Source organism: Asterias amurensis, chromosome 19, assembly GCF_032118995.1.
Source record: "Asterias amurensis chromosome 19, ASM3211899v1".
Lineage (NCBI taxonomy): Eukaryota > Metazoa > Echinodermata > Asteroidea > Forcipulatida > Asteriidae > Asterias > Asterias amurensis.
The window spans coordinates 8,822,505-8,836,661 of NC_092666.1; the positions used below are offsets into that span (position 1 = coordinate 8,822,505).

Here is a 14,157-nt window from a genome sequence, read left to right on the forward strand (position 1 = left end):
CAATCACATTCCTGTTCTGCGACTGGAAAATCAACTTATGAATGTAAAGTATCGCATTAAATCTTGAGCAACTATAGCCTCATAGAAAACTGTAAGGATTCCACCTCTACACTAAATACACCGACCAGTGACCAGTAAAGTGTTGTATCGTGTGGCTTGGATTACGTGGATTGTTCAGTCATGCTTTCTTATCGCGTCCTGCTATGTGTTTGTAGTTGTATACCTTGTAAGTATTATAAATAATTTGATAATGGAAACCACGATATTTGCATGCGGAAATATTGACGTTTCTTGTTCATCGTAGGCCGTGTCCAACTGTTCTTGGTTATGTGTGCGTGCTCGGTAAACGTATACACAATGGAAATTTACCCGTTAAGTTTGCTGCCAACCAACGTCCTAAAGTTTCCCAATCACACGATGTTGTACAATATCATGATCGCTGCATGCATACGATATACAACAGGCTGCAAATGACATTTTACCTCGGATAAGGTATGACTTTTATTTATTGATGCCGTCGATCCAAAAAATCTTCAGGGCCTAACTTCAAGAAGTTATGCTAACGATGCAATGCACAAACACTTAAAGGCAGTGGACCTTATTGGTAATTGTCAAAGACTAGCCTACATATTGGTGCATCTCAACATATACATAAAGTAACAAACCTGCGCAAATTTGAGCTCAATCGGTCATCGAACTTGCGAGATAATAATGAAGGAAAAAACACCCCTGTCACATGAAGTTGTGTGCGTTTAGATGGTTGATTTCGAGACCTCAAGTTCTAAATCTGAGGTCTCGAAATCAAAATCGTGGAAAATTACTTCTTACTCGAAAACTATGGCACTTCAGAGGCAGCCGTTTCTCACCATGCTTTATACCATCAACCTCTCCCTATTACCCGTCACCAAGAAAGGTTTTATGCCAATAATTATTTTGAGTAATTACCAAAAGATCCCAAAGTTTCCCAATCACACGATGTTGTACAATAATCATGCTCGCTGTATGCATACGATAATTATAACAGGCTGCAAATGACATTCTATCTCGGATAGAGCTTGTTGCTGATTATGCGACTGGTCAGTATGATCTACGCATCAACAATGCTGAGTATGAAGATGAAGGTACCTATAAATGCCAGATTGGTGCAGATCCTGCTAAATCAGCGAAATTGACTGTAGAAGGTTTGTTTATCTTTTAAAATCACTTTTTTCAAAAATAATAATTGGACATTGTGAAAAACATAGGATAGTATCAATGGAAACTATCCTATAAGAAAATTCCTCAAAAATAACTTTCTTGATTCAATACCGTAATGTTAACCATTGTGATCACATAGCTTTGATTTTTCGTGTGTTTTTTATGAAAGCAGTCCCAATTTCAAAATGTTTCTTGAAATATGTTTGAACTTTGATAAAACTTTTGAATTTTCTCAGATAGTGGCTATTTTGCAGTAAAGTTATTCAATTTGTTTGTTTGTTTGTTTGTTTGTTTGTTTGTTTGTTTGTTTGTTTGTTTGTTTGTTCGTTGCAGCTCAAGTTACAAGTGTGACAATCACAGTAAATGGAGGATCTGGTTCAACCAGTGATGTGATGGCTGGTGAGGAACAAACACTCTTCTGCACAGCCTTTGGTGCCAGACCACGTGTAGGAATAGACTGGACCAATGATGGGACCAGTCTCTCTGGTGATACTGAGACAGAAAGTGTTAATGGAGATACAACTGATACTATTAGCACCCTCCTATACACTCCAACTAGGAATGATATAATTCAATCAAAAAAATGACTCATCCGAATCTTGGTTTAAAGGTCACATAATAATCGTTAGGTTTTACTTCCTTGTATGATTTTCGTTGAACATTGTTTACGCGCGCTCAAAACACATTGAACTAGTGAATAGTTCACCACAGGGGAAATCTGACTCGCTTGTTATGGCCTCCTTTCTCTTACTTATCAGATTCTTATGATACAGCTATGTGTAAGTTTTGGTTGATGTATATTTGTATGATGTGGTGGCCAGGAGGTAAGTAACGTAAAAAAAAAAATTACTTTTACTATTATTTATAATAATAGGCCTTTATTGTCTGAAAATTTACTCCCTTGACAAGTACACACCGCCAATGGCGTATTTTAGAAGTAAAACTCACTGCATAAGAATAATTCTATATGATAATTCTTGTCAACAGGCTTTCGCAAGAATTATTAAAATATCATGAGCTTTTAATGCGCCATTGGCGGTTTGTACTTGTAAAGGAGGAAAGAAAAAGAAGCTATTATTTTTTTTTCACGGGCAAGATGAGAGATAGGTCCTGAGATGTGTGGTTAGAAATAAATTCATAATGTTGTTATCAAGTCTAACAGTACAACGGCATTTAGTTAGGAGATGGCTGTCAGACCAGAGCAAGACATTTTCCCCATTTTCGTTGCCTGCTTGAAACTTTCAATAAGGACATCAGCAACCAAGAAATAATGATAGGTCCGCATTTGTGTTCGTGTGTTTTGTTCCTTTTCAAAGGCCTGTATTAAAGTTTTGGATGTTTCCTTCCCAATCTGAAAAATGATAGATCTGCCAAAATTATTATCAGTTCCTCTGACACAATAGGCCTACATTATAATGTTTACCTTAGCCTAAAAATTTCGTATATTTTTGTCAGGATGCATTTAACCATACAGTTTTGCCAATGACAAATCTGGCGGAGATGTAACTCGGGTAAATTTGACCATTAAATTGGATGATCCACAATAAGGACAGACAAGTTTCGCGCTGCATTGCGCGAAGTAAAGTGCCCCCCCCCCCCATATTATCTGCTAACCCTCAAAGTCGGGTTGTCGGGGCCCTGTCTTTATCCGCCTATCTGTAAAACTTTTCGTGGCTGATTGTTTATTTTTTACTTCATTTTAGATCTCGTAAACGGTGACTTTAATGGACCAGTTGACACTACAGTTAAAGAGACTGATGATGTACTGTTCACATGCGGCTCACAGTCTGGAGTGCCAATCACCTTCGGAGCATGGTCAGATGAAGATGGCATTTTTGCCTCAGGAGGAACCTTGCTAAAAACTACTGGCAAATATTCAACCTTTGAGCTTGTTGCTAATTATGCTAATGGTCAGTATGATCTTCGCATCAACAATGCTGATTATGAAGATCAAGGTACATATTTCTGTCAGCTTGGTGCAGATCCTACTAAATCAGCGATGTTGACTGTAGAAGGTTTGTTGATCTTTTATAATCACTTTCTTCCTCAAATAACACTGACGGGTCAATATAAACTGAAAAAAAAACAAAACATAGTATGAATTCAATGAAAATTACTAACAAGAAGATTTCTCAAAAATACCAAAAAGAAATTGTTCTAGAATCAAAAGCGTATTACTGGCCATTGTGAGCACATGTAGCCTTGACTTTTTTTTTACTGGAAACAATTACAATTTCAAAATGTCTCTTGAAATGTTTGAACTTTCTTGATAAAACCTTTGATTTTTTCAGCTGAAGCCTATAGTAGTTAGTTTGCAGTAAAGTTATTCGATATGTTTGTTTGTTTCAGCTCAAGTAACAAGTGTGACAATCACAGTAAATGGAGCATCTGGTTCACCCGTTGAAGTGATGACTAGTGAGGAACAAACACTCGTCTGCACAGCATTTGGTGCCAGACCACGTGTAGGAATAGACTGGACCAATGATGGGACCAGTATCTCTGGTGATACTGAGACAGAAAGTGTCAATGGAGATACAACTGATACTATTAGCACCCTCCTATACACTCCAACTAGGAATGATAATGGTCATCAGTTTAGATGTGTAACAACAGGACAGGAAGCTGCAACACCTCAATCACAATCAGTCACCCTCAATGTGCAGTGTAAGTCACTTTTATAGAGTAATTAGTAATTTTGCAAGGGAATGGAAGAGAGGCAATGAGGTCTTTTAAAAAGCTTCGTTTAAAACTGAATCGAATGTGGTGTCCTTTATTATCGCACGGCTATGACCCTCTGCAAGGGTTTAAACAACCTAAGACTGAGTTAGGCTTACAACTCTTTCTTACCCATTCAAAAATAGTGTTTCCCCTTAAAACAGCAGTAAACCTTACACAGTTGGGAGCAAATCTGACCCTGCCTCAGCTTGCCTAATTTCTGCACTATTCAGTTTCTATCCGTGTTAGGCGAAAGTAACTCGTGCAAGTTTAGAACAAAAGTATGTTTTCTTGAATGTTTCCACAGTTGCCCCAGTTGGTGTAATGGCAGTTTACTGTCAAGGTACAATTACCTGTTCATCCACTGCTAACCCTACCGTAGCTAACAACCAGTATGTCATCACTCTGAATGACACAGAGACATCAACTGGGAAGACATTGACCTATGACCCTGAGATGAATGGCTGTACGTCAGTCAAGTGTACTGCTACCAATGCCATAGGAACAGCAACTGGCTCGCTAGCAGATGATCTGTGTCCAAGTCCAAGTGAGTTCATTAATGTGACATGATTGATAATGGGTTCTCGGTTTTGCCAAACTCTTATTAATGCAAACATTCATTTTGAAAAAGGGGACCCCCATTTTTGCTTTGAGGCTGTAGAGTTCTTGGGAAATGAGAAAAACAATTTTACGAAAATTATGTTTAGCATGTACAATGGATTTACGCGCCTCTCCTGAAAACATTGCTTTGTGATTTTCACCATGGCAACTAATGGGGCTGTAACTTCTATACATAAATTATATTACACACATCTTGAATCACAATGAGAAGGGATTCATGTCATGGCCAAAATACTTTAAGAACTATTACTGTTTCCAGTTCCTAGTTGTGTGTGTGCTTCCACTGGCGTTGGTGCTATCATTGGAGCCCTTTTTGGCGGTATTGTCATCGGAGCTGTGACTGTCATTGTCATTGTTGTCTTGATGCGACGTCATCGTGACAGATCGACACAGAGACCAGACAAGGCTATCATAGATGGCGACGATGGGTAACTTCATGTCTTTCTTTCATCCTTTCACATGAGTGAATAAAAACACACATTCCATGAGATTTATTTCCCTGTGTGGATTTGAGATTGGAAGTAGTCTCGTGAATTCCCGTGAAATATTTTTTAAACATCGTTTTGATGAACGTTCTTCAGTCCGTTTAAAGATTGTTGCATAAAGTGGATTGCTTCCCTCGTGCACATAGTGTTCGGAATTACACAAATTAAAGGCACCACAAAGATCAGAAAAGACTGTAACACTATTATACAAAGATAACATGGTTTGAGGGTGACTAGTCGATATTAGCTCCCTGAGGTTTGGAAGTTGACACACTAGTTTGTCAACTTCTAATACCGAGGGAAGCTCATCGACTAGTCACCCGAAATAAACCATGTTATATTTGTTTAACTATACTTCGTACATAATTATTCACAATCCAGGCACTACGAGATGTCTATAGAACCGCCAAGAAATCAACAAATGTCTCTTGCTGGTCCTTCTGTTTACAAGGACAATCAGCCAGGTAATCGAACAAATAATGCCTGTTTTGTAAACTTGTGTATGAACCGTGGAGCTTTCTTTTGCTAAATTATGAACAACTGCCCAAAAAATGATGAGTCGGTTTTATAAATTTGACACTATTTATAACAAAACATTAGTGATTTTGAATAATTTTTTTAATGACCAATAAATTGTTGGTTACTTGCAGATGGTCCAATGAACGAGATGACCAAACCCGCCGTCTATGAAAGTATCTCAGAAAACAAAATGGCCGCCGGGTCAAAATCACGTAAAGATAAGACGTATAGCAATGTAGGACCCGAATTGTCATTCTCGCGAGATCTCATAGTGATCGAGAACGAGATTGGGCGAGGTGCGTTCGGGAGAGTGCTTCTCGGTACAGCGCAAGGGATTATGGGAGATGGAAATCCCACCAAGGTCGCCATTAAAACACTGAAAGGTTAGTAAAGTGACGTCATACAGAACACATTGAGTCCAACAGTAGACATGTTACAAATCACCTTGCGTGTATTTCAACATTGGGAACCATTACAGTTGACGTCTATTCCGAGCTTCTTTCAAACGTTTAAAGCCATTATTGTACACCTTCGGTAAACAGTATTGTCCAAGTCCCACACGTCGTGTATCACAACAAACCTGTGAACATTTTGGCTCAATCGGTCTTTAGAGCCTGGAGAAAATAACGAGAAAACCCACTCTTGATTCCGCGCGTTTCGCCGTGTCATGACATGTGTTTATTAATAAATCTGTAATTCTCGCTATCGAGAATTGATATTGTTTTAATGTTTTCTCAAAAAGTAAAGCATTTCATGTAACAATATTTCAAGAGAAGTCTTTCACCATTACCTTCTGTAAGCCCTGTAAATTATTTGTATATCTGTGAACTTTTTTTAAATGTATAATGGCTTTAAGAAACTGTTTCAATATCAGCGAGATTTGCACATTAGACAATGGCATGTTAGTTTCTCATTATAACATAAATTTATACAAAGTACGAGATTGTTGTTTCTTGAAAAAAAAAAAAAAAAAAAAAATGTTTACATTTTGTAGATGGCGCTGATGGACAAGCAAAGACCAGCCTTCTGCAGGAGTTGGATCTGATGAAGAAAGTGGGTTCACATCCACACGTGGTCAATCTATTGGGATACTGTGTAGAGAAAGGTAAACAGCAACACATAATGACAACAGTTTGCTCCTCTCAAGTTTAATAATTGACAAATGTGACAATTAAAGGCAGTGGACACTATTGGTAATAACTCAAAAAAATTATTAGAACAAAACCTTACTTGGTAACGAGTTATGGGGAGAGGTTGATAGTATAAAACATTGTGAGAAACGGCTCCCTCCGAAGTAATGTAGTTTTTGAGATAGAAGTTGTTTTCCACGAATTTGATTTCGAGACCTCAGATTTAGAATTTGAGGTCTCGAAGTCAAGCATCTGAAAGCACACAACTTCGTGTGACAAGGGTGTTTTTTTCTTTCATTATTATCTGGCAACTTCGACGACTGATTGAGCTCAAATTTTCACAGGTTTGTTATTTATGCATATGTTGAGATACACCAAAAGTAAAGGCTAGTCTTTGACAATTACCAATTGTGTCCACTGCCTTTAAGTAGTATCTCAACTCCGTCAGTTCAAAATGGCTGACTTATAGTGCATCCATCGGAATTGTCACATTCCAAACTCGTTTAGTTCGAACATCACTTTGATATACATTTACAGGGACGAGGTTGATGCAGTGTTGTCGCATAGTGGGGAAAAACCAACAAGGGATGCAAGTGGAACCTTTTTTTAAATTAAATATTCGCCTGCTTTGGTTCAAACTATTGACATATATTTTGAACTATTGAATTATTGACATATATTTTGTGGACTTCACAAAGAACTTAGATTAATCTTAAATGCAAACCAATCGTAGTTGCTTATTAAAATGGATGTCTCAATACAAATCACTAATTATAAGGTAATACCGTCAATTTGTATTGCGATGAATTATATTGCTTTGTGAAATCCAGCCTGAAGGTTCTAAGGCTTGATGTTTGATTGTAGGTTTTTTTTTTTTTTTTTCCTGCAAGTCGCCAGACACACAATGCCTGAAGGCCACTTTAAGGTGTGGGCTAAAAAAAAAAAAAAGTATTTAACTCCAGAGGCCGTTGCCACCGACCCCTAGGGCTGAAACAGGGTTACCCCTTTTACAGTCCATACGGATGTAAGGCCTATGGGTATCATCAATCCGAAACCTGGCCGTTAGAGCAGAAAGCACTACCTCCCCAATTTGACTGATTCTTGGTATCCATGCTGTTTATTTCTATCATCAGATCCCATCTACGTCATCGTTGAATATCTCAGTAAAGGTGACCTTAAGAATGTTCTGATTGGATGTAGACCTGAAGATACTGGAACTGGTTACTCCAACATACGTGGTATCGGTAAATCACTCTCTAAGACATTGATCAAGTTTGCCAGAGATGTGGCAAGTGGAATGGCCTTCTTGTCGTCACAAAAGGTGAGTTTAATATTGTTACAATTATTGCAAAAGGCTGCTATGTATTTGTGACTTTAATCAATGTGGTGATTGATTAGGTTCGGCAGAATCATTTTCGATCATTTTGGACAGAGGTCAACAACTAATGAAATAATCTGCGATGAAACTATTTGCACATGTTGAGTGTGTTGAGCCAAAAACAAACAGACAAAATGCGAAAATATTGTGATATGTTTTGAGTCAGTTGTAATTCTTTCTCGATCCCTCAGTGTATCCATCGTGATCTGGCTGCCCGTAACGTTCTGGTAAGTGAAGACATGGTCTGTAAGGTGGCTGACTTTGGACTGGCCCGTGACGTCATGAATGTCCGCATCTACGAGCGCGAATCTGAGGTAATCTGTCAATACGAAGTTTTGTTCCTTTCTAATTTGATCTTCACGTTACGCGGGTTCAAATCAGAAAAAAAGAATGTTATCTTTTGTTTTTATACTCTGCGTTGCAGGGAGTTTTGCCCATGCGCTGGATGGCGTTGGAATCCCTTCTTGATGACGTGTACACAACAGAGAGTGACGTATGGTCTTTTGGGATTCTCCTGTGGGAGATCGTTACTCTTGGTGAGATGATTATAATGTATAGAGGGATTGATCAGTAAGAAAACTTCTCTGCTCTCAGTTACTTTAAGATTAAATTTGGCTTCGTTTATGACGAGAACTTATGAAAACAACATGGCGACCGCTGTTAATACAAAAGTAACGCAAAGACTTGTCCATTGATGTAACATGATGTGATAAACATATCGCGCTGCTTGGCATGGACGGCCGAATTGTAGCAAAACTTTGAATTGTTTTAACAGATGTTCTGACCGAATTCAATATTCATTAATGGTTGTATCCAACAAATTCAACACATTTTTAAGCAGTTTTGAGACATTGTCCCAAACTGTTGCCATTTGTTTTTGTTTTGTTACGATGGCTTTCCATAGTTTTCCCAACTTCGGTTGGCCAAACATCGGGTCTGTTGCTAACGGTAGTTTTTTGAGTGAGTAACGTTCCTTTCTTCGATATAATTTACCTAACCAATTAAAATTATTTTTCTACGATTCAACTTGAACAGTTTCATATACACCTCCAAATAAATTTAACATGAATTTGCATATCTAATTGATAACAGGTGCGAGGCCATATCGACTAATGACTGCAAAGACAATGGTTGCCCAACTCAAGGAGGGCTACCGTATGCCTAAACCAAGACACTGCAGGGAAGAGCTGTAAGTGAAAGGCCAGCTTGCCATTTGAGATAAATGAGAGTGGACCTCTTTTCTTTCATCTCTATTTTTCCTTTATATGATGATATCAGAACGATTATAGTTATGCTGGATCGTCAACTTTCTTTACATATTTTGAGGAAAGGAAGACAAAAATTGGTTGAAGGCTATCTTTGGTTTTTAATAATTGAACATCGATCATCAAATCTTAAAGTTCCCGTGAATAACTCAATATTTACTAGTTTTTCTAAACTTCTTTTGATGTTTATCAGATACTCCATGATGAGCAGCTGTTGGCTTCAAAATCCAAACAAGAGACCAACTTTCCGTAGTCTCTTCAAACAGTTGGAGAAGAGTTTGACAAATGAAGCGGTAATCTTATAATAGGTTGTTCATAATTTATTTATTTCATGGCATAAAGTTGAGGAAATTTAAAGGTAGTGAAGGCATGAAACCAAGTAGCTGCCTGAAGCAATTATGTTCTCAAGTTTTCTTGTAAAGTCTTCATATCAGTGTTTCTCACTAACCTCCATATTAAACTGCTTTTTAGTCACAATATTAATCACTTTACACAATAACCTGCAATACGCTGGTCTTATTTGTTGGTGTTGTTAGTGGTGCGAGCCAACGTGAAGTGAGCTCAAGCCACGCCCACATACTTGACCCATTCTTGATTACGTAATGCGGATCCGTAATGCGAAACTGTGTCCAATGGTATGACATTTTTTAACTAGATTTACCTTTTTTGTTTTTACAGGATTACATCAAACTGGGTGATCTGGACGAAAATATCTATGAGGTGACAAAGATAGGGGATGGCAACGAGAAACTGTGAGAGTTTGCTGCTAACTCTCACGACTCAGACATCCAAAATAGTCTGTCGACGCTCTGTTTATTACAGTAATAGCATTCCTATACTAAACATTGGTTTGCAGGGTTTTTAATAGTGTATATAATTTACACTCTAAAAACTTGATGGTCAGAGTTGACCTGGATTTGTGTGCCTTTGGGCTTGACCCAGAATGGGTCATAGTAACTCGGTATCCGTTTCAAAATTATCCAGAAATGGATCAAAATGACGCAGAATCTGAGTTAAAATCCAATATGTAAAACCACTGTCGGCACCAAGAAAACGGATCAGGTCCCATGCAAATCTTGGTCACTCTGACCCAGTTTGTTTAGAGTGTTTACTAACATAGTTCAAAAAGATGTATACTATAGTAGTTTACCTAATGATCTTACTGTATCCAATGAAATGGTCACAGAGTGGTTGCATTGTATGTTTATTCAAAAATAAATGATAAAATTGAATCTCCTTTTCAAAATAAAATTAATGTTAGTCTAAAATAGGACTAGGCCTAGACGTCTGTTAATTTTTAGGTTTTTTTTCTCGATTTTGTTTTATTGCAACCAGAGTTAACATTTCTTTCAGTTATACATAATAATATATACATTTTTTAAACTAACTATCAGATGTAAATCCATTTGATAAAAAAACTATATTTGTGTTTACATTTTAATATTCCATTATCCTAAATACGTATGAAAATTACTAAAAAGCATTAAAAAATCAAGAAAATGTGAGCCTTGACCCCTCAAGGCCAAAGGTCATTGTCCAAAAAACAAAATTAGTCATTATCCACTTTTCTGGAGTTTTGAAATTTTACCGGAAAGAACTGTGGTATTGAATGTTAGATCACAAATCTTTTCCTGTCGTACTCTATGTCAATTTCTTATTCTAATAATTATGATTGAAGTTTAATATTGTTCTGAGGTTAATTAATATCTTATTCTAATAATTATGATTGAAGTTTAATATTGTTCTGAGGTTAATTAATATCTTATTCTAATAATTATGATTGAAGTTTAATATTGTTCTGAGGTTAATTAATATCTTATTCTAATAATTATGATTGAAGTTTAATATTGTTCTGAGGTTAATTAATATTGTGATACACAGCAACGTACATAAGACCTTAATTTGTAGTCAATTAAAAAAAATGATTTACGAAACAGTGCACAAAATAATTAAAAGTAGCTTGCAATAATGATAATTCCGTGGACCAGGGTTTCACTTCTTGAATTTTCTTAACAAATAACCGAAGCTCCTTATACAGATTTTGCAAAGTGCTGAGTTGCAACACTTAAATTAAATGCAGTAAGTTTAGCAAAAAGACAGACAGTAGCCATAGGGGGTGGGGGGGGGGGGTTGCAACAATTGAATTATAGTTAATTTCATTTATGATTTGAAAAGGGGAAATTTTATAGACGTTTTTTTTTTTTTAATCTTTACACAGAACAAGTTTTAATCTAAAAAATTATCGACATGTGAGCTAAAAATAAACCGAAAACGTATTTTCATCTGAGTTGTTTGGTGGCTCGAAGTGATATGTTTGTGTAGACCTGTAGTTTTGAAGACGAGCCTTTACAATTTAGTGGATCGGTGGGCCGCAGGACGCTTAGACCAGCAGAACGGCCGTGCAGCATAACTTACCAGTACCATGTCAAAAATAATGTAACAAAAATGTACAAACTTCGTGCTCAAATCATTAAGCGTTTCGAATAGGCTCTATTAGTTTACCTTGTGGTTGATCGAGTTGACCTATTTCTAATGGGTTTGGTGTAACAGCAATCCAATATTTTCACACCGTCCCTTCCTTCATTTTGCAAAATATATGGTCCATTATTATGTAATTTACATAACAGTGTAGGGGCAAAGTTCAGTGAAATGAAACGGAACGAATCTTTCAACAATGCATACTTCCTTGTTTTGCAATCACATTCCTGTTCTACGGCTGAAAATCAACTTATGAATGTAAAGTATCGCATTAAATCATGAGCAACTATAGCCTCTTATACCTATAAGGATTCCACCTCTACACTAAATACACCGACCTAAAGTGTTGTATCGTGTGGCTTGGATGACGAGGATTGTTCAGTCATGCTGTCTTATCGCGTCCTGCTCTGTGTTTGTAGTTGTATACCTTGTAAGTATTATAAATAATTTGATAATGGAAACCACGATATTGCATGCGGAAACGTTGACGTTTCTTGTTCATCGTAGGCCGTGTCCAACTGTTCTTGGTTATGTGTGCGTGCTCAGTAAACGTATACACAATGGAAATTTACCCGTTAAGTTTGCTGCCAACCAACGTCCCAAAGTTTCCCTGGCCTGCCGACAGCACCACCCCCTCCACAGCCTTTCTCACCAACGGTGGATAAACATGCCTGGTGCGCTGGCAACCCAATGCCGTTGGGTCTTCTCTGTTGGCTTGTACTGTGGGGGGGGGGGGGGGGGGGGGGGCTGGGTCCTTTGTTTCACCCCATTGGTTGAGCAGTGCCAAGTTGGTCCGGTAGCGCCGCCCCATAGATTCGTGCAGTGCGGAGCAGGCTCCTTTGCTTCACCCTATTGCTTTGTACACTGCGGAGCTCCGCACGGAGCTCACCGCCATTATACTGTGCAGGGTGAAGTCGATTTATCTGCTCCACTCCATTGGGTTGTGCAGTGTGGAGCAGGCTCCTTTGCTCCACCCCATTGCTTTGTAAACTGCGGAGCTCCGCACGGAGCTCACCGCCATTGTGTTGTACACGGTGGAGTCGATCCATCTGCTCCACCCCATTGGGTTGTGCAGTGTGTAGCAGGCTCCTTTGCTCTACCCCATTGCTTTGTACAGGGTGGAGTCGATCCATCTGCTCCACTCCATTTGGTTGTGCAGTGTGGAGCAGGCTCCTTTGCTCCACCCCATTGCTTTGTACACGGTGGAGTCGATCCATCTGCTCCACCCCATTGGGTTGTGCAGTGTGGAGCAGGCTCCTTTGCTCCACCCCATTGCTTTGTACACGGTGGAGTCGATCCATCTGCTCCACCCCATTGGGTTGTGCAGTGTGTAGCAGGCTCCTTTGCTCCACCCCATTGCTTTGTACACGGTGGAGTCGATCAATCTGCTCCACCCCATTGGGTTGTGCAGTGTGTAGCAGGCTCCTTTGCTCCACTCCATTGCTCTGTACACTGCGGAGCTCCGCACGGAGCTCACCGCCATTGCTTTGTACAGGGTGGAGTCGATCCATCTGCTCCACTCCATTGGGTTGTGCAGTGCGGAGCAGGCTCCTTTGCTCCACCCCATTGCTTTGTACACGGTGAAGCTCCACTCCATAGGGTTGTGCAGTGCGGAGTCGATCCATCTGCTCCACTCCATTGGGTTGTGCAGTGCGGAGCAGGCTCCTTTGCTCCATCCCATTGCTTTGTACACGGTGGAGCTCCACTCCATAGGGTTGTGCAGTGCGGAGTCGATCCATCTGCTCCACCCCATTGGGTTGTGCAGTGTGGAGCAGGCTCCTTTGCTCCACCCCATTGCTTTGTACACGGTGGAGTCGATCCATCTGCTCCACCCCATTGGATTGTGCAGTGTGGAGCAGGCTCCTTTGCTCCACCCCATTGCTCTGTACACTGCGGAGCTCCGCACGGAGCTCACCGCCATTGTGTTGTACAGGGTGGAGTCGATCCATCTGCTCCACTCCATTGGGTTGTGCAGTGCGGAGCAGGCTCCTTTGCTCCACCCCATTGCTTCGTAAAGTGCAGAGCAGCCCAGCTGGAACATGGTCGCGTGGGATAACCTGGGCAACTGGCTCAACCATGGCATCCTCAGGATGGTTGATGCTCTGTGAGGAGAGCCGGAACGGCTCCGTGCGGTTACGCCCCAACCCTTCTGCCCTCGTGTCAGTAAGTTGCGGAGACGGCCGGAACAGCCCCGTGTGGAGGCGCCCCAACCCTTCCACCCTTGTGTCTGTAGGCTGCGGAGGCGGCCGGAACGGCTCCGTACGGTGCCGCCCCAACCCTTCCGCTCTGGTGTCCGTAGGCTGATCAGACAGCCGGAACAGCTCCGAGTGGTGCTGCCCGAACTCTTCTGCCCTCGTGTCGGTAGGCTG

The 14,157-nt window shown here is 39.9% G+C and overlaps 1 protein-coding gene across 6 annotated transcripts; it reads left to right on the top strand.

Annotated features, from left to right (window-relative positions):
- LOC139951568 (uncharacterized) lies at positions 1–11,418 on the top strand. 6 transcript variants are annotated; one of them, XR_011787803.1, is made up of 16 exons: positions 1–226; positions 1,531–1,596; positions 2,901–3,212; positions 3,547–3,861; positions 4,220–4,459; positions 4,793–4,961; positions 5,400–5,482; positions 5,669–5,920; positions 6,532–6,642; positions 7,801–7,988; positions 8,237–8,359; positions 8,470–8,581; positions 9,138–9,234; positions 9,504–9,603; positions 9,989–11,005; positions 11,168–11,418. XR_011787803.1 is itself a non-coding variant. In XM_071950515.1 (16 exons), the coding sequence occupies exons 3-16, from the start codon at positions 1,973–1,975 to the stop codon at positions 10,064–10,066; spliced, it is 2,229 nt and encodes a 742-aa protein (XP_071806616.1). In that variant the 5' UTR covers positions 1–226; positions 1,053–1,181; positions 1,531–1,972; the 3' UTR covers positions 10,067–11,418. The 6 variants fall into 6 exon arrangements, 5 of the variants coding, with proteins under 5 accessions (XP_071806616.1, XP_071806614.1, XP_071806613.1 ...); XM_071950515.1 differs by adding an exon at positions 1,053–1,181 and having other exon boundaries at positions 1,531–2,021; positions 9,989–11,418; XM_071950513.1 differs by having other exon boundaries at positions 1,053–2,021; positions 9,989–11,418.
- Positions 11,419–14,157: the final 2,739 nt, after the last annotated feature.

Coding starts and splice junctions, on each gene's coding strand:
- LOC139951568 (XM_071950512.1), top strand. CDS start 181: ATGCTTTCTTATCGCGTCCTGCTATGTGTTTGTAGTTGTATACCTT. Junction 4,962..5,399: donor ATCATAGATGGCGACGATGG/GTAACTTCATGT, acceptor TTCACAATCCAG/GCACTACGAGATGTCTATAG. Junction 5,483..5,668: donor TTACAAGGACAATCAGCCAG/GTAATCGAACAA, acceptor GGTTACTTGCAG/ATGGTCCAATGAACGAGATG.